The sequence below is a fragment of the Eurosta solidaginis genome, chromosome 5, assembly GCF_040869045.1.
Source record: "Eurosta solidaginis isolate ZX-2024a chromosome 5, ASM4086904v1, whole genome shotgun sequence".
NCBI classification, from domain to species: Eukaryota; Metazoa; Arthropoda; class Insecta; order Diptera; family Tephritidae; genus Eurosta; species Eurosta solidaginis.
In genome coordinates this window covers 260,877,541-260,905,395 of record NC_090323.1, presented here as the reverse complement: position 1 = coordinate 260,905,395, position 27,855 = coordinate 260,877,541, and the positions used below count along the sequence as shown (strand labels likewise).

The following is a 27,855-nucleotide window of genomic DNA, read 5'->3' as shown; positions in this document are numbered from 1 at the left end:
CGTGTTTTCCTCATCGAGTTTCCACGACAACATACTATCTAGGATGACTCCTGCATTTTTCTTTTAGGTTTACCCCTCTAAGTTTAGGCTTTGTCCAAATAAGCACCTCATATTTTCGAGTAAATAATACTAGATCGATTTTTTCAGCTTTGGCGCCTAACCCAACTCCAGATGCTCCGGTATGTACATCCCGAAGTGCTGATCCATCAGAGAGCTGATTGTTGTTACGCGTCTACCGCGTATGATGACTGAAACCTCATCTACATATGCCGTAAGTTGGGCTGGTCTTGCGTCGAACCGTCTAAGCAATTGGTTGAACATCAGCGTCCACAGCATTGGTGATCAAACCCCAACCTCGAGTAGATCCCATTGCGACGTGATCATTATGCAGCTTAACATGGAGCCGATCCAGATTGTTAAAGCTAGACAAACTCCAATCGAGTTTAGACTGTCAATGATTGCTTTTTTGGAGACATTGTCGAAAGCTCCGGCTATGTCCAGAAAAACACCTATTCCTGGTGTTCCAGGGCTTTCTATATATTCATGACCACTCTATGCAATGCCGTATCGACCACCTTGCCTTTGGAGTAATCATGTTGTGCTGAAGAGAAGAATTTCTCGTTCATATTTGATTTTATGTACACATATATTAATCTCTCTAGGGCTTTGAGCAGAAAAGATGTCAAACTAATAGGCCTTTCTTTTACCTGCCCTCTAAGAAGACTCAACTTTCACTCCTCCATGGTGGCTTTGCTTTCCGCTTGAATCTTATCAGAGGACAAGCTCTGTTGCACGCAATTGTCAGCGCTCTTGATAAGAAGTTGTTGCATTCCTCCAACTCCTCTATCTACCTATAGTCTACCTGATACACAGTTCTAAAATTTGTACCAATCCATGGGCCTGGGTTTTTTTTAAGGTTTTCCCATTCTCTACTACCTCTAGGCGGATGCTGAAGCTGATATATGCTTGGTCTGAGAAGAATGGCCTGTCAAGGACCATCCATTCATACCACGATATATCATGCTCAGAGCTCTATGTGATATCGAGCAATTTAGGATCGCTGCCCCTATTCTTTTAGGCTAGGCGCGCAAAGTAGGTTTAGACCCATCTAGCGGAAAATATTGACTACTCCCGGCAGTGTTTAAATAAAACAAATAAATAAATGTAAGGCGCGGTAACCACCAAAGAGATTTTATTCCGAGCTTCTCTTCCGCTCTTCTTGATTTTTACCTACAAATTGGCGGTACGAGACCTACTTGTTTTATGCCGACTCCGAACGGCATCTGCATGGCAGACGAGTTTTCACTGAGAGCTTTTTATGGCAGAAATACACTTGGAGTGCTTGCCAAACACTGCCGAGGGGCGAACCCGCTTAGAAAAATTTTCTCCTAACTGAAAAAACTTGTTTCTAAAATTTTGATGTTGTTTTGCCCGGGGCGTGAACCCCACATATCTTCGGTGCGGAGCACGCAACCATCACACCACGACGGGTACAAAACGAGATGTGCTTTACTGTGGAGCCCGATTCGATAAATTGTCTAGCATTTCACACCGTCTCTAAAAAATTTTAATTTCAAGTTTTAATCTTGAATCATTTAATGAGAAATGTCAAATAACGGCACTATTTGTGACCCCACTCATGGCAGCGTAATTGTGAATAATTTGAAATTGCACCCAAAGGTGCAACATATTTACTTTCACCTCAAAGTAAGTTTAGGTTCTACAACAAGGAATCTCTTTATATATTTTTAAGCACAACTTAAACAAGTACTTACCTACCGCTTACACCAGCCTCAACGCCATTACTCATCATACAACGCACAGGCAACAGGCAAAACTTTTCAAATGTGTAATGCGTAAGGAACAACAAACACTTGCTAAACAACAACAAATTAAATGGCATCATTGTATATGTAGTATATTAAGTAACAACAAAACATAACGTACATTAGAGATTAGATGCAAATTTGTCAGTAGCACAGCTTCCCTCTCCCAACGCCTCTCCATCCACCACAAATATCTTGTCAGAGTAGAACACCGAATGTTGTTGCATAATTAATGAGGGAATTCAAGAAGGTGTGCGGCACAGATTTGAACATGGCAAATGCTAAAGATTAAGTTTTGCAAGCAGCAGAAAACTAAATACAACTAAAAATTGTATAAAACATGGCATGAAAAAGATAAAATGTGGCATGAGGCAGTTAAGAGATGATGAGGAGGGCGTGGTAGAAGTTGAAAATATCTGCAGAAGGGTGTTTATGTACGCAGAAAACAAAATTAACAATAACTCACATAACAGCGTTTTGGGAATTTACATAAAAGTTTAGAAAATAGTTTTTAGTGGCCTTGTGTGTGTGTGTGTGTGTGCGTTTATGTGTATGTGCAATGCTGCTCACCACATTTGGCACCTCCTGCTACTTTTATTTGAATATTCTCCTCTACTTACGAGTATGTGCTCCTTGTCACAGCATTAATTCAAGCCTTTGGTTAGCCAAATGGTTTAGTATTTTGTTGGATTTTTAACTCCAACTAACAATGTTGGGTATCATAAATTACCGAAAATAGAAAAAAAAAATAAAAAAAACCTGAAAAAAGTACGACATAAAACTGCGTATACTTTTAGTGCTCATACGCTCGCAACCAAAATGTTCAATACTTTTAAGAGGGTCGATGGATAAACCTCATATGTCTGACATGCCAGCATGAGAGGTAGTATAGCTGATATTTTGAGCGTAAAGACTACGAAAATGCCAAAACTACTCTTTACAAGCTGCAAACCGGTTTTCGCGCCCTCGAGTGCTTCTACTTTAATTGCTGTTATTAAATGGTCACCAAAATTGAAACTGTGGCTGTATTGGTAAGAGTAAAATAATCGTAGTGGTAGTGATTTAGTCCTTGATTAACGAGCAATGAGGCAAGATTTATGCACGTATATTTCAAAAAATAATTTAGTAAATATGCTATAAAAATACTGTTTTATTGCTTAATGTAGGAGTTAAAGAGACAAAAACAGATGAAGTGAGAATTGGAAAACACGGTGGGTAGAAAGAGATCAGAAATGGAGAGGAGGAAGGAAAGGTAAAAAGATACCCATTTTTTTCCAGAAACTACAATATGACAAATGTTTCTGTTTACTGGGGAGTAGATACATTATAGGGAGAAATATTATCCAGCAGAAGAACGTCTCAAATATCTATCTGCAGCTTTTATATATAAAATGAATGCGATTTTAAAAATTGTAACTGAAATCAGTCGGCCAGGGGAAACAGGTAATAAATAATCCGAAAGAGATTTCATATGTGAAGAAATTGGGGTGAGAGAGGGACGAGAACTGGGACAGGAGCTGGGTCCAAGAGTATTGGTGGGAGTTTGAATTGGTTTTAGAAAAAGATAAATAAAGGATGGACAAGAATAAGATGAAAAATGAAAAATATAGTAGTAGAGCATGAGATGCAGAGTAAAGAAGGGAAGCCATGCTCAATTAAATTTTGTTTTTTTATTATCGTCTTTATTTACAATCTGTCATTAGACAATAAGCAAATTTTATAACATGCGCTACATTTACATTGACGCATTAAGTGCAATTTGTCCTATAAAAAGGATTATAATGTGACTTCTATGTACATATATACAACTGTAATTCTCGAATTATGTAAATCAACTAGAAGTATGCGTTAACATATTTATATACTTATATACATTCATACATTACACTAAGATCATCCTCCCATATAACCCCCAAAACTGGTCCGTCTCGTAAACACATCTTCGTTGCGACCGACAGCTGTGTTTACGGGGCAGATAAATTTCAAAGGCTATACGAGAGAAAGGCCCCATATCTGCTTAGGATCTAACAAATTTTAAAATGGAAGGAAACCAATTTTCGTGCAAAAGAAAGTCTGCCGAGTACGCTTGTATATATATAAATACAGATTTTGATAATAAAAGGAGTTGAACTAGATATATAATTAGAGATGGAGGTAGAAAGGAAATTATATATCTAGATAGAAAGTAGTAACTCGATTCTTGCACGTAATGGAAACCGGGTTCGGTGCAAGTTTCGCGGTTGTCGCAAATACCAAGTGTTTTTTTCGTATAAAATAAAAGGCAATTTTATGAAAGAATTTGTTTGGAAAATAAGTTTATTATTCTTAATATGTATTTTAATTCAAAACGCTTAAGTTTAATTCGTTCATATACATAAATATAGAAAGACTAACATACTTTATGTGGAACTAAAAAATTTAAAATTTTTGTTTGTTTTGTGCAAGCTCGCTTGTTCAGTATTACGCTGCTTCTAAGTCTCTGGAGCGTCATAATAACATCTAAAGATGTATTATTTTGATCAGCCCATTCTAAGCAAATATCGTATGCTGATCTAGTCTCTTCCGACTTAGCTTCCTTAAATTCAGCTTTTTGGTTTATTGTAAGTAACGTAAAACGACTGATTATATGTCTCAAAATACACGTGCGTAAAAGAATTAGTCAATCACAGCAATTCATTAGCGAAATAAATCGGGACTTCCCCAAATTTTATTGAATTTAAGGAACCGTTACCAAAAGAAACAAGGCAATGTCGCAAGTATCGAGTTCAAATTTTTTGGATGTCGCAAGTACTGAGTATGTAATGGAAAAATTTTCTATGTTGCAAGAATCGAGGTGTGCAAGTACAGAGTATGTACATGAATCGAGTTACTACTGTAGACATCCCAACAAACATTTAGGTTAGAAAATGATTAGAAGGCGATTCGAATTCTAATGTATTTCTCTAAATTAGAAGGTTAGAGGACGATTTGCGAAACTGTCGGGAATTATAGCATTCTCGACAAAAAGGGGACTTCGTTGTCGATATCGAGAAAAGGGTTAGAATTCTAATCGAATTCTAACGTCAAATTCTAATGACTTTCTAATAAGAATTTTGAAGTGATGCGCAATTAAGTTCAATTATTTAAAATCAGCGAAATTTTTATTGTTTCATTATATCAGATACGTTTATTTGGTTATAATCTTATGTATTAGGACGTATTTCAGAGGCTTTTTCTATTATAATAAATTAAAAACGTACTTAAAGATTGAGCTCAGCTTTGGTTTGAGGTACGGATGAGGAAGCGTTTTTTTCATGCCATTCAAATAGCACTTCAATAATCTGCTCGCTTTCCTTTTTTAACTTTTTTTGATTCATTTTCACTAGTAAGTAAAAATTATTATTATAAATAAATAAACTTATTTCGCAACTTGTAATATTTCCACTATTTTTATTTTGTTTGTATAACACTAAGAATGAGTGATCATGTCGTGCAAATAATCGATAACTGTGACAATAATCATAACATCGCATTTCTACTGTTATTCGAATCGTTTCACAGTCGAATTCTAACCTAGTTCTCTAACCTAGTTTTCGATTCGAAATACATTAGAGAACTACATTAGAATTCTAATGTAAAATTCCAATATTTCTCTAACGTTAGAAACTGTGTTTGCTGGGATAGAAATAGCGATAGCTATACACTCAGAGAAAAAATCGTTCTAAAATGAATGAAACAAGTTCAAAATTAAGAACATTCGTTAACAAAAGTCTGTTAAGTACGTTTTTTCTTAACTCGTGACCGATGGGCTTGTTTTAAGAGCAGTTTTCCCAAGCACACCGTTCGTATTTTATGACCAGTTTGGTATTGATGTGTGAACCTTCTGTGCTCATTTCAAGCACTTATCGGGATTGGGACGATAATTGTTTCAAATAGCTCCCATTTATTTATTTTTATTAATACAAATTTTTTTTTGTCATTATTAAAACCAAAAAGATGAAAAGACGCGTAATATGCATTTTTTCTTGTATTTCTCTTATTGAAAAATTCTACTTATTTGATGATGCAATCTGAATATATGTATACTTAAAACATTTCATAACAAGTTTGAGAATTACCTGTGCTAATGTGAATAGAACTGAACGAAAAATAAAAGTTAAAAAAATAGAACATAAAAATTGTTTTAAAAAACTTCAGAGTTTGACGGTGATCGAACTCCCGCCACACGATCGCAACCGCAACATCATAGCCTCTGGGCTACTACGACTGCTTGATAGCTTGTGCCAAATGTTGTATTTAACATTGTAGTGCACACGAATTGTACCGCTTCTTTTTTCTTGTACTTAATTTAAGAACATTGTTCTTAATTTAAGAACATCGTTGTCATTAATAGAACATTTGTTCATATTTTAAGACCAGCCGTTCTCTTTTCAAGAAAATCTTTTTCAGTTCAAGAACAAGGTTGTTGTTTTAAGAAAAGGTCGTTCGTTTTTCAAGAACAAAAAAGTAAGAACATGAAAAGCTTGAATTGAGTCCGGTGGTGCTGGATTTTAGAACGGCTTTTTTCTCTGAGTGTATATAAAGAGAAAGATGGAAAGTTAAGGTTAGAAATAAAAAATAGAGATAGAAATAGACTTAGATATAGAAATAGTAAACAAAGGTAAAGATAGAAATTGAAGACAGAGATATATATGGTGTTGGAGGAGAGTACGATAAAAGACACAGGTAGATCGTGAAACATGCGAGACCGTTGGCATATCAACCACCCCTCGTACATGTAGCCAAAATGCGTAAGCCAAAAATTTCTTGCTAGTGTTTTATTATTACATCCATGCACTTACATACACAGTATATGTTTATTGTTTTTGTTTTTAGCTCGTACATTTATCTCACCAGCATATTTAACGCTGCTGTACAATTTCATTTTTATTATTCGTGTAATTTTGGTCCAATATATATTCACATACATTTACCGCTGAGTGCATTTGCTTGTCAATGAAAAGGTTTGCCATCATCCCACAAAAATTGACCAACCCAATGAATAAAAAGAACGATCCATACTGGGTATGCCACCATTAAAGGCACAAACGCTTCGGAAAAGAGGATGCTAATGTTGGCGGTGGTCTTGGTGGTGGTAGCGTTGGTGGTGATCACAGCGCTAAATACTTTTAGGCTAAAAACCAACAAATTGAATAAAAACTTGAACCGTAGTGGCACATTTGCTTACCATATTGACGACGCATTTACACCGTCGTTGTCGTCCTCGTTACTGTTGTTATTGTCGTTTTGGTCATCTAAGTCGTTTGTGTTGCTGCTGCTGTGATTACTTAAAGTTTTGTGCCGGAAACATTTGTTTCGAATTCCACATCATAAGTCATAGGGACAACGCAGTCGTGATCAAGAAAATAAGAAAATGAAACTTGGTTGCTTACTGACCTGATGTCCACTCCTCGGAGAATTCCCTGACTGAAAACATTATCCTCAGTATTAAAAGATGATTAGGCTTTATTTTAGAGTTAAACCTTAAGTATTGGATAAATATTAATTACAGTGCGTTGGAAAAAGTGATAACTAAAGACTAAAAGGAGATCCACGCAATTTTCATAGATATGAACATAGAAGTAGAGATTGAGATACAGACAAAGAAAGAGGAAGTTAGATATTGAGAAACAGATACAGATAGCAAAGAGATCGGGATAGAAGAAGAGATAGAAAAAGAGATAGCTATAGATTTAGAAATAGAGCTAAAAATATATGTAGAAATTGAGATCAAAATTTAGATATGGATAGAGATAGAAGTGGAGAAAGATATAGAGACAGCGACCGAGATAGACAAAATAGAATGGAGAAAATGGTGAAGATAGAGATACAAATAAAGGTAGAGATAGAAATTAACATATATACATATAAATAAATATATACAGATAAGAATTGTAGTAGTGATAAAAATTGATGGAGAGGTAGGGATGGAAACAGAAAGAGGATAGAAATGGAAATCGAGATAGAGATAGTGGTGGAAGTAGAAAGGAGACAAAGATGGATATGGAGATAAAAATGGGGTTGGGAATTAAAATAGATATAGCAAGGAAATAGAATAGGGATAGTAATAACAATAATGATAGAAATAGCGATAGAAATGGCGCCGGAGACAGAGATATACATGGAGAAAGATATAGAGATAGAATAACTATAAGGATAATGATAGCGACGGCGATAGGTTGGATAAAAAGCCAACAAGATAAGATGTGCCGTGTAGTGCGATAGAGAAACCGAGAGGCAGTTTTGTAATGAGAGCGATAAGCACAAGAATAAGTAAAAAATGAGGGAGACAGCGAAATCCAAATTAAGACAGAGAAAGGCAATAAACTGACTTGCAGGAGGATGAGATATAAAACAAGAATAAAGTGACTGCAGTCAATGAAAGCGAAGAGAATAAAAGAGTGAGAGCAGAGAAGCAGAGATAAAAGCAATATAAGAATAATAGAGGGCTATGAGCAACGGAGTGAATGAATGAACGAGATGAAGATAGGAAAATGTAAAGAGAACTAAAAAATTCGAGCTGAAATAAGACATCTTATTGATAGGCTCGAAGTACCATTACATCTCTATGTACTCCGACCTTTAGTTAGACCTATTGTGCTTGACTATTACTTCAGGCTATTACTCCATGTGAAGGCTTTTAATGTATTTAAGTACATCTTCAAGCTTTTTACTCCATACGAAAAGCGATTAAGAGTCATGTCACCTAGATGGGGGGAGTCTCTGCCTTGCCAGAGCGACGCATTCGAAGAGAATGTGAACCGACCTTTCAACCTTCAGTAAGAGTACGTAGGTCCTTTCTGCCTAGATTAAAGAGTTTGGCTTATACTCTCGAAGTAAGGAAGCTTTTTGTTGCTTTCAGCTGCTTTCCCTCCTACATCTTAGAAGTTTTGAATATTCCCATCCTGAAACTGATTTTGAAAAGAGTTTCAGTTCTACTCATTAAGAGAAAATACTTAAACGGAAATCGGTTCCTAAACATTTCGCCAGCACTGTAGCTGATATGAAAAAAAATATGTCCTCTTTTAATTCAGCTTAGTTCTCCCAACTGTCATCTACAAATTTCGCTTGAACCTAAATAAATCCATACAACTCAACACCATTTTGCGTATGCGAAACGGAGAACGCTGTACACCATTAATGTGGCACGCTGCTGTGCTTTAATTGAATTTCATTCACACACAGAACTCCTTGAGTAATTCCTGCATCGTCGTCGCATTCTGCTGCCAAGAAATAAATGAATCAAAGCAAACTACTGGTGCAACTGACAGCAGGAAAGTAAGCAATGCCATGCGTGAAATCATAGCGCTGCGTTGACCCACTGAACTCATGCGGGACGCACGTTAAATTTTTTATAAAACAGAATGCGCAAATGTGTCATTGAACATACGCTGTAACTTTGTACAAAAAAGCTCGAAACGTACTCATTGATGTCAAATATACATACTTATTTGAGTTTTTCTTTGTTGTATTTATTCCACTTTTTGTCTTGTGATGAGCTGGTTCTATTTTAAATATTTTTTTCAGTGCGTGATGCCTTCGTGCACAAGCAATTATTCGATTAATCGGGCTTATCGCTTTCTTACAAATAAATAATATGAACAAAAAAACATTATAATTAATTAGCTAAAATTAAGCAGCGATTACCAAGTAGTAGGCAACGAACCAAAACAATCAGCCACTTCATTTGCTAGCTAAAGCTTATGGGGGAAGACGCCTTTGAATTTGGCTTGGAGGCACGAAAGTATCGTAAACAAACAACTTTTTACAAAGTTCTTAAAGTCACGCATGCAAAATGCGAACGGATTTCGTGCCGCCGTCCAATGTCTGCTGTTTGTGTAGTCGCCGTCGTCTGTACGCTGTCGTGAGTTGGTTGCGCATGCGCTGCTTAAGCAACAATAAACAACAACAGTAGCTAGAAACAATGTGCAACACGGTAGGTTTTTACTAAAAAAAATACAAATTTGGGCAAAAATAAAATTTTAAAAAATTTTGATCAAGCAAATGAGCTCCACCTTCAACTTATGTATGTAGATACAGTTTTGCGCAATAAAAAACCATACATCTTAATAAATCTAAATTTCGTGTCACTTTGTTTGTCCGCGATGGACTCCTTATTTATTTTTACCTATTTTAATCGAATTTGCACACCGTGTGCGATAGCGTGTAGTTTCTATACGGGAAGTGGACCAGGGACCGATCTATTCTAACATATTCTATTCATGGTTCGATTTGTCTGAAATTTGGTCCAACGGTAGCGGTTGGGACTGCGATTGCGGCTGGGACTGGGAACAAGGGATGGAGAAGACTAAGAAGAACTAGAGAGAAAAGAAAAGAGGGAAGGAGAAAGAGATAGAGTTAGACGAAGATGGAGAGATAGATAGATGGAAGGGAAAGAAGTACGGAAAAAGAGGGGAGGATGTAGGATGTTATATAAAATGAGGGAGGTGATTTTTTTAAATGTCCACCAAATATAATCGCCGTAGTGTCAGGAGATATAATTTCCCAATTATGAAACAACAGGGCTTTGCAGTTCCATCAAAACAGAAAAAGTTTAGAATTCGTGTAATGGGTAACGCGTTGGCCGGTTCTCATAAAATGTTTAATAAATATAGCTTTCAATCGCCACATAGTCATCGACAATGTCGTGAATGCCCAGAAAATGTATGATCGTGTTCGCGATGCCAACGGCGTATGTGCAAGGCCCCCAAAGTTATCCAATCAACGCCTGTTAGGAGAAGGCCTGCACTGACTTAGCAAACACAGGTGAAGGAAGACTCCATCTCACTTGGATAGCTGGCCTGACTAATTACACAATGGTAAGAATCGTCTTCGGATTAAAGGGCGAATTAATAATAATGATGGTGGGAAATAGCTCGGAGGGTAAAAGGATATGGAAGATTGAGAGAAAGTCTCTCATTGACCTAAAACGAGGAAAAAGAATTTAGCTGAGGTTTAAGTTTTACCTTTTAACTGCTGCAATATAGATGATTTCAATGGAGGCACCCCGGTATTCTGCTTAAGAGTATAATGAGAGTGTGGTTGAGCTTTTAGTAGGACATCATTTTGAGCAATGCGGGCAGAGAGGAAGAGAGGATGCCTTTTTTAACAGTAGGCGTGTGATTGGATAGATAGTGGTAGACAATGTTGGGAACTACTTTTACAGTTAGATTATTAGTGACTTCCATTGGCAGGTTAGGCGATCGTGCGAGTGACCGAACAATTAAGGATGAGCAAGGATATAAGCGGCGGGGAATATCGTGACAGCAGCTCAGCGGTGGTGCGACGCGAACGGCTTCAGTTAGTTAGAGGAATGTGGTGTGTGAGGTTTGCATTGGCCGATTCTTGGTATGTAGGCTGAGAAAGTGCACCCGACGGACACCGCCGCTCCAAAACTGTGCAATCCGTCCATATCTGAAGCCGAGGGTGAGACTCAAATGTTTACAACCTGACAATCAGGCAGCTACGCATCAATAACTAGTTACCAAAATTGTGGATTAGTAGAGAACCTTCTTTTCCTCAACAGGAACATAACTAGCCCACCAATATTCTTCAGGTGCTATCTTATAAAAATTGGCTTTTGAGCAGCCCAGAGAGGTCCTAGGTTTTGATGCAATCCTTTCTCAATTTTGAAGCCGCAATTATTTTCTAACCTCTTCAAATGTTTCGCATTGCTATTATATTGCACAGCATTGTTTATTTATCGTGTCAGTGTATTTTATCCCGCTGCTTAAGGATGATTTTGCATTTGTTGCAAAACATTGAACATGCTGCACACCAAAGCTCATGTCGAAGTGATTTGGTTTATGATGCTGCCACACACCAAAAACTAATACAAATACACACGCATGCACATCAGGCAGCACAATGCCAACTACTCTCCGAACTCTGTAATATCAATACGAAAAACGATATACATAACCAAACACTGGGATCGTTGAAAGTTTGCATCAGTGCTTTGGTGTATTTTTGTTGTTTCAGATTACTGCTGTTGTTATTGCTGCTCTAGCCATGCAACGTCCCCTATCGTCGTCGTCATTTGCCTCGTTTCTTTTCATTGTAGTCATCTCAGTACTCGTCTTCGTCGTCGTCTTCATCGTCTTCTCAATTTCGTCTCCATCGACATCGTGCCTGTCATCGCGTATGTTATCATGTGATATTGTTGTTGATGCACTCCCGACCTCGCAAAATGTTTTCGATTTTAAAACCAGGTTGTGTCGGCGACAACATGACCTGCGTCACATATAGCAACAAAAAGTACAACAGCAGTCACAAGCTAGTGATAAACAACAACTGCGAATTGCTGGCTGGCTCTTAAAGGTTTGAGCTTATGTTGCACAGTTGCAGCAACTCAACGCCCTCGTTGCACTGTCAAAGTAATCGATATAATCACTCGCCGTTTATCTTCCGCTTTTATTGTTATGCTGGACCTTTGTACTTTTTCATGCAGGTTTGCTACTAAACAGCAAACGCTCAAATTTCAGTTGTTGCACTTGTCATTCAGTCCGCCGTATTTAAATTTTCAAGCTCCTTTTTGGATGCGTATGTATATATGTGTATGTTGCTTTTGTTTATATTGTAACGAATTTTGGGAAATTCCGCTTATTTGCAACCTTCTGCTAACGTTCGAATCACTAAACTGTTGAATAAATAACTCCAATAATGCAAAATGGTCTTTATTAGATTACTTTTAAAATAACACTTCTACTTCTCAACAGATAGCGTGCTTAAATCAAACTGATTTCATGACTGCTCAGCTTGCGCTCTTTTATACACTTCAATTTCCTCTTTCGCATACTTCTAGGCGTTTCTAGAATTTAACTTAGTTACCAACTATAAAATTACCAGCTATAACTACAGATGCACGTTATAGCTTCTCATATGCGCTTGTATATGTGAGTGGTACTTGCACAAATGATTGCCTACTTTTGTGAGCATCTAACATAAGATATATGCATGTGTTTGTGCGTTTCTCTCCGCTGCGTGTACTTACATATGTGTAGACATAATGATTAATTTGTTTACGTACATACAAGTGCGGCAGCTTGCTTTATTGTTGTTGTGGCTTTATTTACTTAGTTTCAGATTAGTGATGTGAGTATCACTTAGTGTCACTAATATTCGTCACAATATAAAAGATACGTCGAAAAATGCAATGCTTTACTAACAAAGCAGAGCGTACTCTGAATACTCATTTCTATCAAAAACTAGTGCCTCTAGGGATTGTAAAACACAATAAATAGCCTATTCAATGCATGTGTCAATTTTCTCGCTAATGATTTCTGAAATATGTATGTAAAGGTATTAACCAATAATAAAAGCTTATTTTTAAAAAAGTTTTTTTTTCTTTAATTTTATTTTTAAATTTGTACGATTTAACCATACATGGTCATAATTTGCTCATAACAGCATCCAGCTTACTTCCATCATTAGAGATGTTGCAGTTCTTCGCAACATTCGCATGCATTTAAACCTGCTTAAAAGGTAGCGTAAGCAGCGTACCGCCGTGGTGTGATGGTAGCGTGCGCCGACTACCACACCGAAGATCCTGGGTTCGAACACCGGGCAAAGCAACATCAAAATTTTATAAACAAGTTTTTTCAATTAGAAGACAATTTTTCTGAGCGGGGTCACCACTAAGCAGTGTTTGGCAAGCACCCCGAGAGTATTTCTGCCATGGAAAGCTTCTCAGTGAAAACTTATCTGCCTTACAGATGACGTTCGGAGTCAGCACTAAGCAAGTAACTAGGTCCCGTTCCGCCATTTAAAGGAGCACGAAGCAAATTGGAAAAGAAGTTAGGCAAAAAATTTCGGAAAAATCAGAGGTTATCGCGCCTTATATTTATTTATTCAAGCAGCGTACTGAATTGATAATATAATGTTTGAATAGCACTACTAGATTGCTTCATTTCAAACAATTTTTGGCGACTCGTTCCTCGTTCGCATACTTCTAGGCGTTTCTAGAATTTAATTTAGTTACCAACTATAAAATTACCAGCTATAACTACAGATGCACGTTATAGCTTCTCATATGCGCTTGTATATGTGAGTGCTACTTGCACAAATGATTGCCTACTTTTGTGAGCATCTCAGATAAGATATATGCATGTGTTTGTGCGTTTCTCTCCGCTGCGTGTACGGACATATGTGTAGACATAATGATTAATTTGTTTACGTATATACAAGTGCGGCAGCTTGCTTTATTGTTGTTGTGGCTTTATTTACTTAGTTTCAGGTTAGTGATGTGAGTATCACTTAGTGTCACTAATATTCGTCACAATATAAAAGATACGTCGAAAAATGCAATGCTTTACTAACAAAGCAGAGCGTACCCTGGATACTCATTTCTATCAAAAACTAGTGCCTCTAGGGATTGTAAAACACAATACATAGCCTATTCAATGCATGTGTCAATTTTCTCGCTAATGATTTCTGAAATATGTATGTAAAGGTATTAACCAATAATAAAAGCTTATTTTTAAAAAAGTTTTTTTTCTTTAATTTTATTTTTAAATTTGTACGATTTAACCATGCATGGTCATAATTTGCTCATACCAGCATCCAGCTTACTTCCATCATTAGAGATGTTGCAGTTCTTCGCAACATTCGCATGCATTTAAACCTGCATAAAAGGTAGCGTATCGCCGTGGTGTGATGGTAGCGTGCGCCGACTACCACACCGAAGATCCTGGGTTCGAAGACCGGGCAAAGCAACATCAAAATTTTATAAACAAGTTTTTTCAATTAGAAGACAATTTTTCTGAGCGGGGTCACCACTAAGCAGTGTTTGGCAAGCACCCCGAGATTATTTCTGCCAGGGAAAGCTTCTCAGTGAAAGGAGTCAGCACTAAGCAAGTAGGTCCCGTTCCGCCAATTAAAGGAGCACGAAGCAAATTGGAAGAGAAGTTAGGCAAAAAATTTCGGAAAAATCGGGGTTATCGCGCCTTATATTTATTTATTCAAGCAGCGTACTGAATTGATAATATAATGTTTGAATAGCACTGGAAGCAATCTAGTCTTCCTTTCAAACAATTTTTGGCGACTATGAACGTTTAAGTACTTATATAAGTAATTATTACATTAGTAATCAGTAATTATATGCAGTTGAGCAGAGCTCACAGAGTATATTAAGTTTGATTGCATTACGGTTGGTTGTACAGGTATAAAGGAATCGAGATAGATATAGACTTCCATATATCAAAATCATCAGGATCGAAAAAAAATTTGATTTAGCCATGTCCGTCCGTCCGTCCGTCCGTTAACACGATACTTGAGAAAATTTTGAGGTATCTTGATGAATTTTGGTATGTAGGTTCCTGAGCACTCATCTCAGATCGCTATTTAAAATGAACGATATCGGACTATAACCACGCCCACTTTTTCGATATCGAAAATTTCGAAAAACCGAAAAAGTGCAATAATTCATTACCAAAGACAGATAAAGCGATGAAATTTGGTAGGTGAGTTGAACTTATGACGCAGAATTGAAAACTAGTAAAATTTTGGACAATGGGCGTGGCACCGCCCACTTTTAAAAGAAGGTAATTTAAAACTTTTGCAAGCTGTAATTTGGCAGTCGTTGAAGATATCATGATGAAATTTGGCAGGAACGTTACTCCTATTACTATATGTACGCTTAATAAACATTAGCAAAATCGGAGAAGGACCACGCCCACTTTTAAAAAAATTTTTTTTTTAAAGTAAAATTTTAACAAAAAATTTAATATCTTTACAGTATATAAGTAAATTATGTCAACATTCAACTCCAGTAATGATATGGTGCAACAAAATACAAAAATAAAAGAAAATTTCAAAATGGGCGTGGCTCCGCCCTTTGTCATTTAATTTGTCTAGGATACTTTTAATGCCATAAGTCGAACAAAAATTTACCAATCCTTTTGAAATTTGGTAGGGGCATAGATTTTATGACGTTAACTGTTTTCTGTGAAAATGGACGAAATCGGTTGAAGCAACGCCCAGTTTTTATACACGGTCGTCCGTCTGTCCTTCCGCATGGCCGTTAACACGATAACTACAGCAAAAATCGACATATCTTTACTGAACCTAGTTCACGTACTTATCTGAACGCACTTTATCTTGGTGTAAAAAATGAACGAGATCCGACTTTGACCACGCCCACTTTTTCGATATCGAAAATTCCGAAAAATGAAAAAAATGCCATAATTCTATACCAAATACGAAAAAAGGGATGAAACATGGTAATTGGATTGGTTTATTGACGCGAAATATAACTTTGGAAAAAACTTTGTAAAATGATTGTGACACCTACCATATTAAGTAGAAGAAAATGAAAATGTTCTGCAGGGCGAAACCCTTGAAATCTTTGCAGGTATTACATATATAAATAAATTAGCGGTATCCAACAGATGATGTTCTGGGTCACCCTGGTCCACATTTTGGTCGATATCTGGAAAACGCCTTCGCATATACAACTACCACCACTCCCTTTTAAAACTCTCATTAATACCTTTAATTTGATACCAATATCGTACAAACACATTCTAGAGTCACCCCTGGTCCACCTTTATGGCGATATCTCGAAAAGGCGTCCACCTATAGAACTAAGCCCCACGCCCTTTTAAAATACTCATTAACACCTTTCATTTGATACCCATATCGTACAAACATATTCTAGAGTCACCCCTGGTCCACCTTTATGGCGATATCTCGAAAAGCGTCCACCTATAGAACTAAGGCCCACTCCCTTTTAAAATACTCATTAACACCTTTCGTTTGATACCCATATTGTAAAAACGTGCTCTAGAGTCACCCCTGGTCCACCTTTATGGCGCTATCTCGAAAAGGCGACCACCTATACAACTACCACCACTCCCGTTTAAAACCCTCATTAATACCTTTAATTTGATACCCATATCGTACAAACACATCCTAGAGTCACCCCTGGTCCACCTTTATGGCGATATTTCGAAACGGCGTCCACCTATAGAACTAAGGCCCACTCCCTTTTAAAATACTCATTAACACCTTTCGTTTGATACCCATATTGTACAAACGCATTCTAGAGTCACCCCTGGTCCACCTTTATGGCGATACCTCGAAAAAGCGACCACCTATACAACTACCACCACTCCCTTTTAAAACCCTCATTAATACCTTTAATTTGATACCCATATCGTACAAACACATCCTAGAGTCACCCCTGGTCCACCTTTATGGCGATATTTCGAAACGACGTCCACCTATAGAACTAAGGCCCACTCCCTTTTAAAATACTCATTAACACCTTTCGTTTGATACCCATATTGTACAAACGTATGCTAGAGTCACCCCTGGTCCACCTTTATGGCGATATCTCGAAAAGGCGACCACCTATAGAACTAAGGCCCACTCCCTTTTAAAATACTCATTAACACCTTTCGTTTGATACCCATATTGTACAAACGTATGCTAGAGTCACCCCTGGTCCACCTTTATGGCGATATCTCGAAAAGGCGACCACCTATACAACTACCACCACTCCCTTTTAAAAACTCATTAGCACCTTTTTTTTTGATACCCATATTGTACAAACAAATTCTAGAGCCAACCCTGATCCACCTTTATGGCGATATCCCTAAATGGCGTCCACCTATAGAACTATGGCCCACTCCCTCATAAAATACTCTTTAATGTCTTTCATTTGATACACATGTCATACAAACACATTCCAGGGTTTCCTTCGGTTCATTTTCCTACATGGTTATTTTCCCTTATGTTGTCACCATAGCTCTCAACTGAGTATGTAATGTTCGGTTACACCCGAACTTAACCTTCCTTACTTGTTTTTGAATACTTTTAAATGTATGCAAAACTTAGCGAAACTGAGGGGAAATTTCGCATTCCTTAAATGGGAGGCTGAAGGTGAAAGAAGACCCTATGCTTATAGATTTACGAAATCTGAAAAATCGTTTTCAAATCAGGCTATAAGCTAAGATACGGTAATGGACGCTGTTTCCTTAATGAATAACACTAGATATATGACATTGAAAATATATTCTTTACGTGACATCCTACAGCTTTAGGTCTATTCGAGTATACAAAATCTGCATACTTGAAATTTCGAATACGCCGTCAAAATCTGGAGTATGGAGCCAACCCCCCCTCCCCCCCCCCCCCCCCCCCCCCCTTTCATGAGCGGAGACTTCTACTGACATATAACTTTTCATCTGTTTATTCTTCGATGTATTTTTATGTCATTCAAATGAGTACAATCTTGTGCTTCTAACGATGTATAAATTTAAGTTTTATTGACAGAAATATCTGAGAAACACAAAATAAACCAAACCTTTGAATATTTTCAATTTGAGTAACCGTTTCTGAGTCTTCTAAGAAGACAGGTAAAGGAAATGTTTAAGCTCGCAAAGACCGCGGAAAGCGAAGCGTATCGGGACGAGTACAGGGATCTACTGAGGATCTACAAGCGTGAAGTTACCAGTGCGAAAGAAACTCATGGAAAAGTTTCTGTACGGACATAGAGTGCTCCAGCGAAACAGCACGGTTGAAAAAAGTCCTAGCAAGGGGAAACATAGTCAGTGGACAGTGGTATGCCGCAAGGAGGGGTGCTATCACCTCTGCTGTGGACGCTGGTCATCAACCAACTGCTCAGGCAATTCGATGAGGGACCCGTAAAACTTTCGGCTTACGCAGATGACGTTGCAATTGTCATAAGTGGAAAGTGCCTTCCAACGATTAGTTCTTTGATGGATCGGGCGCTTCGGGATATTCATACCTGGACATCTAATGTCGGGTTGAAAGTCAATGCGGAGAAGACGGATATGGTCTTGTTTCAAAGAGGTACCAAATTGGACCAGGTCTAAGTTGGAAGGGGTGACCTTACAGGAGAAACCTTACACAAACTATCTAGGAATCATCCTAGACAGTGAGCTGTCATGGAAGCTAAACGTGGAGGAGAGGGTGAAGAAGGCCTCAACGGCACTTTATGCATGTAAAAGAATGCTGTGGTGTACGTGGGGTTTATCGCCCCCTCTTTCTCATTGGGTTTTCACAGCGATTGAAACCCCTATTCTATACTATAGAGTTCTTGTTTGGTGGAAAGCCACACAAAAAACAACCTACCTCAAAAAATTATAGGGAGTATGTAGACTATCAATGCTTAGCATTACGGGAGCCCTGAAAGCGACCCCGAAGGCTGCACTGTATGCCATTCCGCACATTCCACCTGTAGACCTGGTAGCAAAGAACATAGCATTAACAACCGCAACCAGGCTCGGTGCCTCGGGGCAGCTTGAGCGCCGACCATATGGCCATAGTAGTATAGCGTCATCAATCACAAGACGAACAGACTACCTGATTCCCTATCTGCGCTTCGAGGGAGATCTTAAGGCCACAATAGAGGTGGACGGTAGGCGCAAGGGTGCGCAAATGGCGGACGAGGCGATACATGTGTACACCGATGGTTCCAAATTAGTGGAAGGAGTAGGGTCTGCGGTATACTGCGCTGATCCGGAAATAAGCAGATCCTGCAGGCTGCCCGATTACTGTAGCGTTTTCCAAGCGGAAATATAGCCGTAACCAAAGCAGTAGAAACCCTGGAAGAGAATAGCTTAAGCTGCAACCGTGTTAACTTTTATATTGACAGTCAAGCAGCAATTAAGGCAATAATCTGGCATAGCACAGCATCTAAATGCGTGTTAGAGTGTAAGCAGTTTCTGGAGAGAATCGGGACAGGGAGAAGCATACATCTATATTGGGTCCCAGGGCATAAGGGAATAGATGGTAATCAAAAAACGGAAGAACTAGCTAAAAAGGGCGCATCCCTTGAAGCTTGCTCCGTAGACGTCCCAATTAGATTGGGCGAGATTAAGCGAAGGCGAGAGGTACACATGATCGACCAAGCGGTAAAGGCGTGAGTTCAAGCGCGGGGCTGTAAAGTGTCGAAGATTATGTGTAGATCTTACAACCTTAGACTAACACAGTTGCTTCTATCATTAAAAAGAGAGGACTGTAGACTCATGACGGGTATTCTGACTGGACACTGCCTTCTGGCGTCACATGCCTTTAAATTAGGCTTGGTCAGTGATAGCAGATATAGGAAGTGCGGGTTGGAGGAGGACACGATCGAGCATGTTCTGTGCTCGTGTCCTGCACTTGCCAGGCTAAGACTCCAGCTATTAGGAGTGATACAGCTGTCAGATCTAGAAGGAGCAAGTGGATTAAGTCCTGGGAAGCTTCTAGTATTTGCCAAGAGGACGGAGTTATTTTATAACATAGGTCCTGGTTTTTGATAGGGTTTTTCAGTTTGGTCGTTAAAACAAACTTCTGGTAACACTACGGACTCAATCAGTCTATGTGAGGTCCTCGTGGACCGGCCAGTTCAACCTAACCTAACCGTTTTCTTTACTATTTTACTTTTCACTAATAATAATTGCCGATATGTGTCCTGCAACGAACGATTTCAAAAGCAGATAAAATTAAAAAAAAAAAACAAGTAAGGAAGACTAAGTTCGGGTGTAACCGAAAATTACGTACTCAGCTGAGAGCTTTGGAGACAAAATAAGGGAAAACCACCATGAAGGAAAATGAACCTGAGATAACCCTGGAATGTGTTTGTATGACAGGGGTATCAAATTAAAGGTATTAAAGAGTATTTTAAAAGGGAGTGGGCCATAGTTCTATAGGTGGACGCCATTTCCAGATATCGCCATAAGGGTGGACCAAGGGTGACTCTAGAATGTGTTTGTAGAATATGGGTATCAAATGAAAGGTTTTAATGATTATTTAAAAGGGAGTGGGCCTTAGTTCTATAGGTGGACGCCTTTTCGAGATATCGTCATAAAGGTGGACCAGGGGTGACTCTGGAATGTGTTTGTACGATATGGGTATCAAGTTAAAGGTATTACTGAGGGTTTTAAAAGGGAGTGGCCCTAAGTTGTATATGTGAAGACGTTTTCGAGATATCGACCAAAATGTGGCCCAGGGTGACCCAGAACATTTATTTATAAATGTAATACGACGAACAGTATTCCTGCCATGATTCCAAGGACTTTTTATTTCGCCCTGCAGAACTTTTTCATTTTCTTCTACTTAATATGGTAGGTGTCACACTCATTTTACCAAGTTTTTTTCTAAAGTTATATTTTGCGTCAATAGACCAATACAATTACCATGTTCATCCCTTTTTTCGTATTTGGTATATAATTATGGAATTTTTTTCATTTTTCGTAATTTTCGATATCGAAAAAGTGGGCGTGGTCATAGTCGGATTTCGGTCATTTTTTATACCAATACAAAGTGAGTTCAGATAAGCACGTGAACTGAGTTTAGTAAAGATATATCGATTTTTGCTCAAGTTATCGTGTTAACGGCCGAGGGGAAGGACGGACGGTCGACTGTGTATAAAAACAGGGCGTAGCTTCAACCGATTTCGCCCATTTTCACAGAAAATAGTTATCGTCATAGAAACTACGCCCTTACTAAATTTCACAAGAATTGCTAAATTTTTGTTCGACTTATGGCATTAAAAGTATTCTAGACAAATTAAATGAAAAAGGGCGGAGCCACACCCATTTTGAAATTTTCTTTTATTTTTGTATTTTGTTGCATCATATCTGGAGTTGAATGTTGACATAATTTACTTGTATACTGTAAAGATATTCAATTTTTTGTTAAAATTTGACTTAAAAAAAATTTGTTTTTAAGTAGGCGTGGTCGTTCTCCGATTTAGCTAATTTTTATTAAGCATACATATAGTAATAGGAATAACGTTCCTGTCAAATTTCATCATGATATCTTCAACGACTGCCAAATCACAGCTTGCAAAACTTTTAAATAACTTTCTTTTCAAGGTGGGCGGTGCCACGCCCATTGCCCAAAATTTTACTAATTTCTATTCTGCGTCATAGGGTCAACCCACTTACCAAGTTTCATCGCTTTATCCGTCTTTGGTAATGAATTATCGCACTTTTTCGGTTTTTCGATATCGAAAAAGTGGGCGTGGTTATAGTCTGATTTCGTTCATTTTAAATAGCGATCTGAGATGAGTGCCCAGGAACTTACATACCAAATTTCATTAAAATTTACTGATGTTATCGTGCTTACGGACAGACGGACGGACATGGCTAAATGAATTTCTTTTTTTGCCCAGATCATTTTGATATATAGAAGTCTATATCTATCTCGATTAGTTTATGCCGTTTCGGGGCACCGTTATGCGAACAAGATTAATATACTCTGTGAGCTCTTCTCAGCTGAGTATAAAAATTTAACAAACCCTATTTAAAAATTTTGAAAGTTTGACTTTTCGTTTGGGATGTCGGTATTTAAATTTCTCTTACCAGTCCAAAGAAAATTAAGGTTTAAGGTGTTTAGCCACGAAAGATTTGTACTAGGAATTTATTTTACTCGTCTCACTGTAGAAAGTGTCTTCTAGCGTATACCTCACGCGATGCGGCTATATTGTCTATCTTTGTGTCTGGAAGTTGATTGCGTTGCTGCTATACAGCTGTCGAATCGAATATCAGTTACAGAACAGAGTTCAGTCAGAAAAAGCTGTCTTCCCATATTATATGTGCCATCAATATGAAGTCCATTGTGAATAATTTTATGTACAATGATTTTATCAAAATATTGGATGTTTAAAACATTTCAGCAAGTATCTTGAACCAACTAATATTTTTATTGGAAATATTCTCAACATAGAACTGATATAAACGCTTTGTGTCAAATTATTTCCGATGTAGAGCAGAACCCCAGAAACTTTAATAATAAAATTGTTAGCTTTTTTCTCGTACCACATAATTTGGTTACTACACAGTTGAAACTTTTAAGACTTTTAAGACATTTCAATGGTTAATCTGAGGACTGTAGCTAGCTTCTCTAAAACAAATTATATGGAAATAAAAGTGTACATTCCAAAACGTGCACTTACTGAATCTTGGCCATAGGCCAATAAATAAATAAAAAAACGGAACACCGTGCTATTCGAAACGATTTCTTTTTTTCTTTTAGGACTGATTTTATGATTAAATTGAACCGAGCTGTGGAGAAATTTAGTATAAAGATAACATTTTTATGTCAATAAAACGCAACTAGTTTGGCTTGCGGCACGTGTTTTCCCTCTAACGTTTTTTCTTAAAACATATATTTATATAAGGCTTTTTGTTAAACGAAAGTGTGTGTGCCATTGTACTTTCGCAAAGCAGTCAAATACTAGTGTGGAAACGCAATACCTATTAATAAAATTTATTTTTGTTTGTGAAACCTTTCAATATTTTTAACATATATGTACATATACATACATATATTTAGGCAATTCAAAAAGTCTTCCAATCGTTTGATCAAAATTTTTTGTAGAAAACCATGGAAATAACCTGAAATTAAAGATTTTACAACGAATTCGACTCATTTTTGAATTTGCGAATTAGAAATTAATAATACAAACCAATTAAATAATACAAGAATTTGGCCCAATTCTTTGAGACTTAGTCCTTTTTATACTCAGTTGAGCAGAGCTCACGGAGTATATTAGTTTTGTTCGCATAACGGTACCCCGTAATGGCATAAACTTGCCGAGATAGATATAGACTTCTACATATCTAAATGATCTGGGCGAAAAAAGAAATTCATTTAGCCATGTCCGTCCGTCTGTCCGTAAGCACGATAAAATCCGTAAATTTTAATGAAATTTGGTATGTAAGTGCCTGGGCACTCATCTCACATCGCTATTTAAATTGAACGAAATCGGACTATAGCCACGCCCACTTTTTCGATATCTAAAATTTCGAAAAACAGAAAAAGTCCGATATTTCATTACCAAAGACGGATAAAGCGATGAAACTTGGTAGGTGTGTTGAACCTATGACGCAGAAAGAAAATTAGTAAAATTTTGGGCATTGAGCGTGGCACCGCCCACTTTTAAAAGAAGGTAATTTAAGAGTTTTACAAGCTGTAATTTGGCAGCTGAGTATGTAATGTTCGGTTACACCCGAACTTAGCCTTCCTTACTTGTTTTCGATTAATTTTGATCCCAAATGGAAACATGGTGTGGCAACCATGATACATATGTAGTACATTGTGCTTGTGTGTTGATTGCATTCATAAGTTTGTAAGATATGGGCAACAAATGTATGTTCTAAGTTCAGAATGTTCTATTGCAAAAAAACCATACGCAATTTGCAAAATTTGTTGAAAATCCATTTATTTCGAAATGCAATGCGCAAAGCAATTCGATCAGCTGACATTCCTTTCAAGAACGCTTCCAGTTAGTTTCGTGATCTCGGTTAAAGTTGTATGAGTTTCTAAAGCGCCAATTCAAATATAGATGTGTGTCTGCTATATGTGTCTGATATTTGTTTACCTTGTGCACTCATTTGCGCTGGCATTTCGTGATGAAAATTTTGTTTTAAAATCAGACCAATTCTAATTTTGTTCTCGCGGATTTTTTTATTCCCGAGGATAAATTCCTCCAATTTTGTTCTCCTAAAAATAAAATAAATGTAAGGCGCTATAACCTCCGAAGAGATCTAAGGCCAAGCTTCTCTTCCAATTTGCGTCGTGCTCCTCTTGATTTTCCCTACAAATTGGCCGGACGGGACCTACATGTTTTATGCCGACTCCGAACGGCATCTGCAAGGCAGATGAGTTTTCACTGAGAGCTTTTCATGGCAGAAATACACTCGGAGCGCTTGCCAGTCACTGCCGAGGGGCGACCCCGCTTAGAAAAATTTCTTCTAATTGAAAAACCTTATTTCTAAAATTTTGATGTTGCTTTGCCCGGGAGTTGAACCCAGGGCGTACGCTGTGATAGGCGGAGCACGCTACCATCACACCTCGGTGGCCGCCAAAAAGAAATTGAAAAGTTTAATTATTGCTGCGAGTTTGTTTAAAATTTAGAAATAAAATATGAACAATACACAATATGTATTGCATTTCATATGTAATTGAATAAAATTAGTGATGAATTGGTGCCACAGCAACATCGACAAAGGAGCATAAGAAGAAGAAGCAGACGGCGGGATAACACAAATCCGTTGGAGTTGTCTTCTTCCATTCAGCACAGCAATTTTCTGGCGGCCAAGTCGAGTTGAATTCGTCTTTCGTCATATGCCAAACTCTATTTAAGCCTTCTTAAAAAATCCTTGCACAATTTCTGGATGGCTGCATCAAATATACCAAGAGCTCTTCCGTTGCTTATGATATACTTTTCGACTTAAAATGTACATATTTTAGCACAAATTTGTACAACTAAGTTCTTTCTTAAAAGAACCATTTTTCTTTAATTATTTTGATGCATTCCCTTTAATTTAACAAGTGAAAAAACTCCTAAGAAATGGCAGAGAAATCTCCCTCTCACTCACATTCATAATACCTACTTTTCTCCCGTAACCGGTTCCCGCTTTTTCGAACATTGTTCAGAATAGGAGGAAAGGGAGAAGTGAAAAAACTCACAACGAATTTTTATATAGAATACGAGGAATGGGAGAAGGGAAAAAACTCGCACGGATTTTTCGTTTAGAATTGGGCTGAATATTTTTTGTGGCTTCGTGGCATTGTAGGGTTAGCATTTTTTGCTGGTTGATAAGCTTTTTGTTGCTCACGATCGGGTATTTTTTCTTGCAATTGCGTAGTTTTGAAAATCAAATGCAATTTACTGTGCATATCGCTGATATATATTGCAGCGATTGTCTGTCTTTTCTGGTCAAACTTATTATAGAAAAATCCTAAATTTGTCGGGAAATGAACTAAACCAAACATTTTAGATATTTTATCTCTTTTTATTACATCTATGCAATAAACAATAGCTGTTTTTTTTTACATCTACATATGTATATACATATACACTTAAACTTTATATGGGCTGCTAAGCTGTTAAACTTCATCTGCACTTCGGAAATTGCTGCGCAGAAAATTAGTACTCCCAAATTTCAATACGCATTATACTCAGATGCAACTGAAATGTGTGTCTTTGTTTTACCTCTACACTACCTCTATTATTATAGTATTACCTCTACAAATGGTGTGCGCCCACTATTCACGCAACCGATTCAGATATATGTTATACACATGGCTAACAGTGGTGCGTGTCTCCGCTTTTCAGTACAACCCAAACACGACTAATATTCGGTTACTAAAAACTAGGTATGCGCTTTACACATACGTGTAAGTATATGTGTGTAAGATACAAGTTTTCACAAGTTCATCGCAAGTTTCTAGCTTTTTAAAGTATATTATATATAAGTTTGTACATTTGTTACTGACGAACACAGTGAAGCTTTCGGATATGCACTATGCGGAGTTAATATACAGCGGCATTAATCTCCTACGGATACCAGGTCACGTGGTGATAGCAGGCAATGAGCTAGGGGACAAAGCAGCTAAGCAAGCCTTTAGCATGCCGCTGTAGCTGAGACACCATAACGAATTACATTAAAACACACCTTAGAAACCTAAAAGACACATCGTGGCAAACAGTATTCAAGAAAAGAATGAATCCAAATAGCCAGAATGAGATTAGGTGTTACAAAATTTACATCAGAACAATAGTACAATCATACTAGCCAACGCAACTGCAGACAGAGCAATGTTCCCCTAACTATCAAACAACTATTGATTATCCCACATTGATTGTCCCACATTTAGCACTAACTCCAACTTATGAGCCCTACATGATTGTAGCAAGGATTCCACAATAAAGCAAACAACGGAAGCACTGAAGAAACATAATCTACTCCACGAAGTATCAATCGACCTGAGAGGCAAAATGGCCTGGTATTCCAGCCTCTAAAATATATTTTTCAAATTTATTTGTAAAATATTAATTTAAATAATTAAATAAATAAATAAAATATTCAGTCTTTGCTATAAATTATATCTTTTAAATGACGTCAAAAGTGTCAAAAGAGAATGGCGTTAGAGGTGAGTAACACAGCACAGTGCTTTGTTATTGTGCCAACATTCATATCGACTTTCGATTATCACCTGTAACACAATAGTGTGTTAAAACACAAAGTGTGCCTGTGCTACTGTGTTAACACTCAAAAAATAGTGTCATTACCCACCACTAGTGTCTATTAATGACCTTGGCTATCACCAGAGATTGATGGTGGCGGCTATTTCTAGCTGCAGGGATAGGATGACAATAATCGGAGAGGGCTTTGTTATGTGTACCTACGAGGAAGTGTCATTAGTAACATAAGATTCTGGCTCTTTAAACAAGACTAACTACATGTAACCCGATAGATCCACACTGGTAGTCTGAAGACCGGTCGTTATGTCAATAGCGAATTGATAAATAGTCCCTCATAACTCGACGGAGTGTTTTAGCTTTCTCAAAAAACAGGAGAGACCGGTTGACCGAAGAAATCATTGGTAAACAGCCCCTTCCATTCTAGGGAGATGTAAACTCAATATATATAAAAACACTTCGTGAATGCTATCATACGCATATGGATCGCTGGGGTTATCTACCTCGTCATTCTCCATGCATCTGCAACTCAGCAAGGAAAAATTAATCCAAGTAGACTCAATTGTAGGGTCAGAGCGGCTGCCTTAAACATCTCGCTTCCCTACAAGAGGCAGTATAATCCTTACCAAATTTTTTTTTCAGTAATGACCCAACCTGCAATCTGTTCACCGGTTCACAGTTCCAATTTGATCGCTCCTGCTATTCCATATGAACGGAAAGAAAGTGTTGAAGCGCAGACACCGGACAGTTACTACAAGAAAAGCAGCAAAGCGGACGCATGCTAACTGGGTTACATTTGTAAAAATACGCAGATTTGCTTAATTCTAATCTAATTCTAAAGATTTTCTATCTCTCAACACAAAATTGCATGCACAACGAAGTTTCAGCACCTTTTACTGCTGCTAATTAACAAAATTCCTTTAAGTAACAATCTGTATAGGTTTTCGGTCGCATAACTCATCGAGAAGCAGTAGTTGGAACCCTTTTTCTTTACACACCTGCTCCAGCGCTTATCCTCCTCATTATGCTGTGTGATACCATAATGTGCGAGCATGCGCCGCCGCCGGC

The 27,855-nt window shown here is 37.7% G+C and overlaps 1 protein-coding gene across 2 annotated transcripts in view; it reads left to right on the top strand.

The window, feature by feature from the left end:
* Window positions 1–27,855, top strand: part of sowah (sosondowah) — a 210,801-nt gene that overhangs the window by 156,099 nt on the left and 26,847 nt on the right. Inside the window, exon 4 of one of the 2 annotated variants that reach the window (XM_067790113.1) lies at window positions 25,823–25,909. The exons of the other annotated variant lie outside the window; for it this stretch is intronic. Coding sequence (XP_067646214.1) covers window positions 25,823–25,894 — 72 coding nt within the window. The 3' untranslated portion in view covers window positions 25,895–25,909. Of the gene's footprint in view, window positions 1–25,822; window positions 25,910–27,855 lie in introns of those variants that run through there. 2 annotated transcript variants of the gene reach the window in all.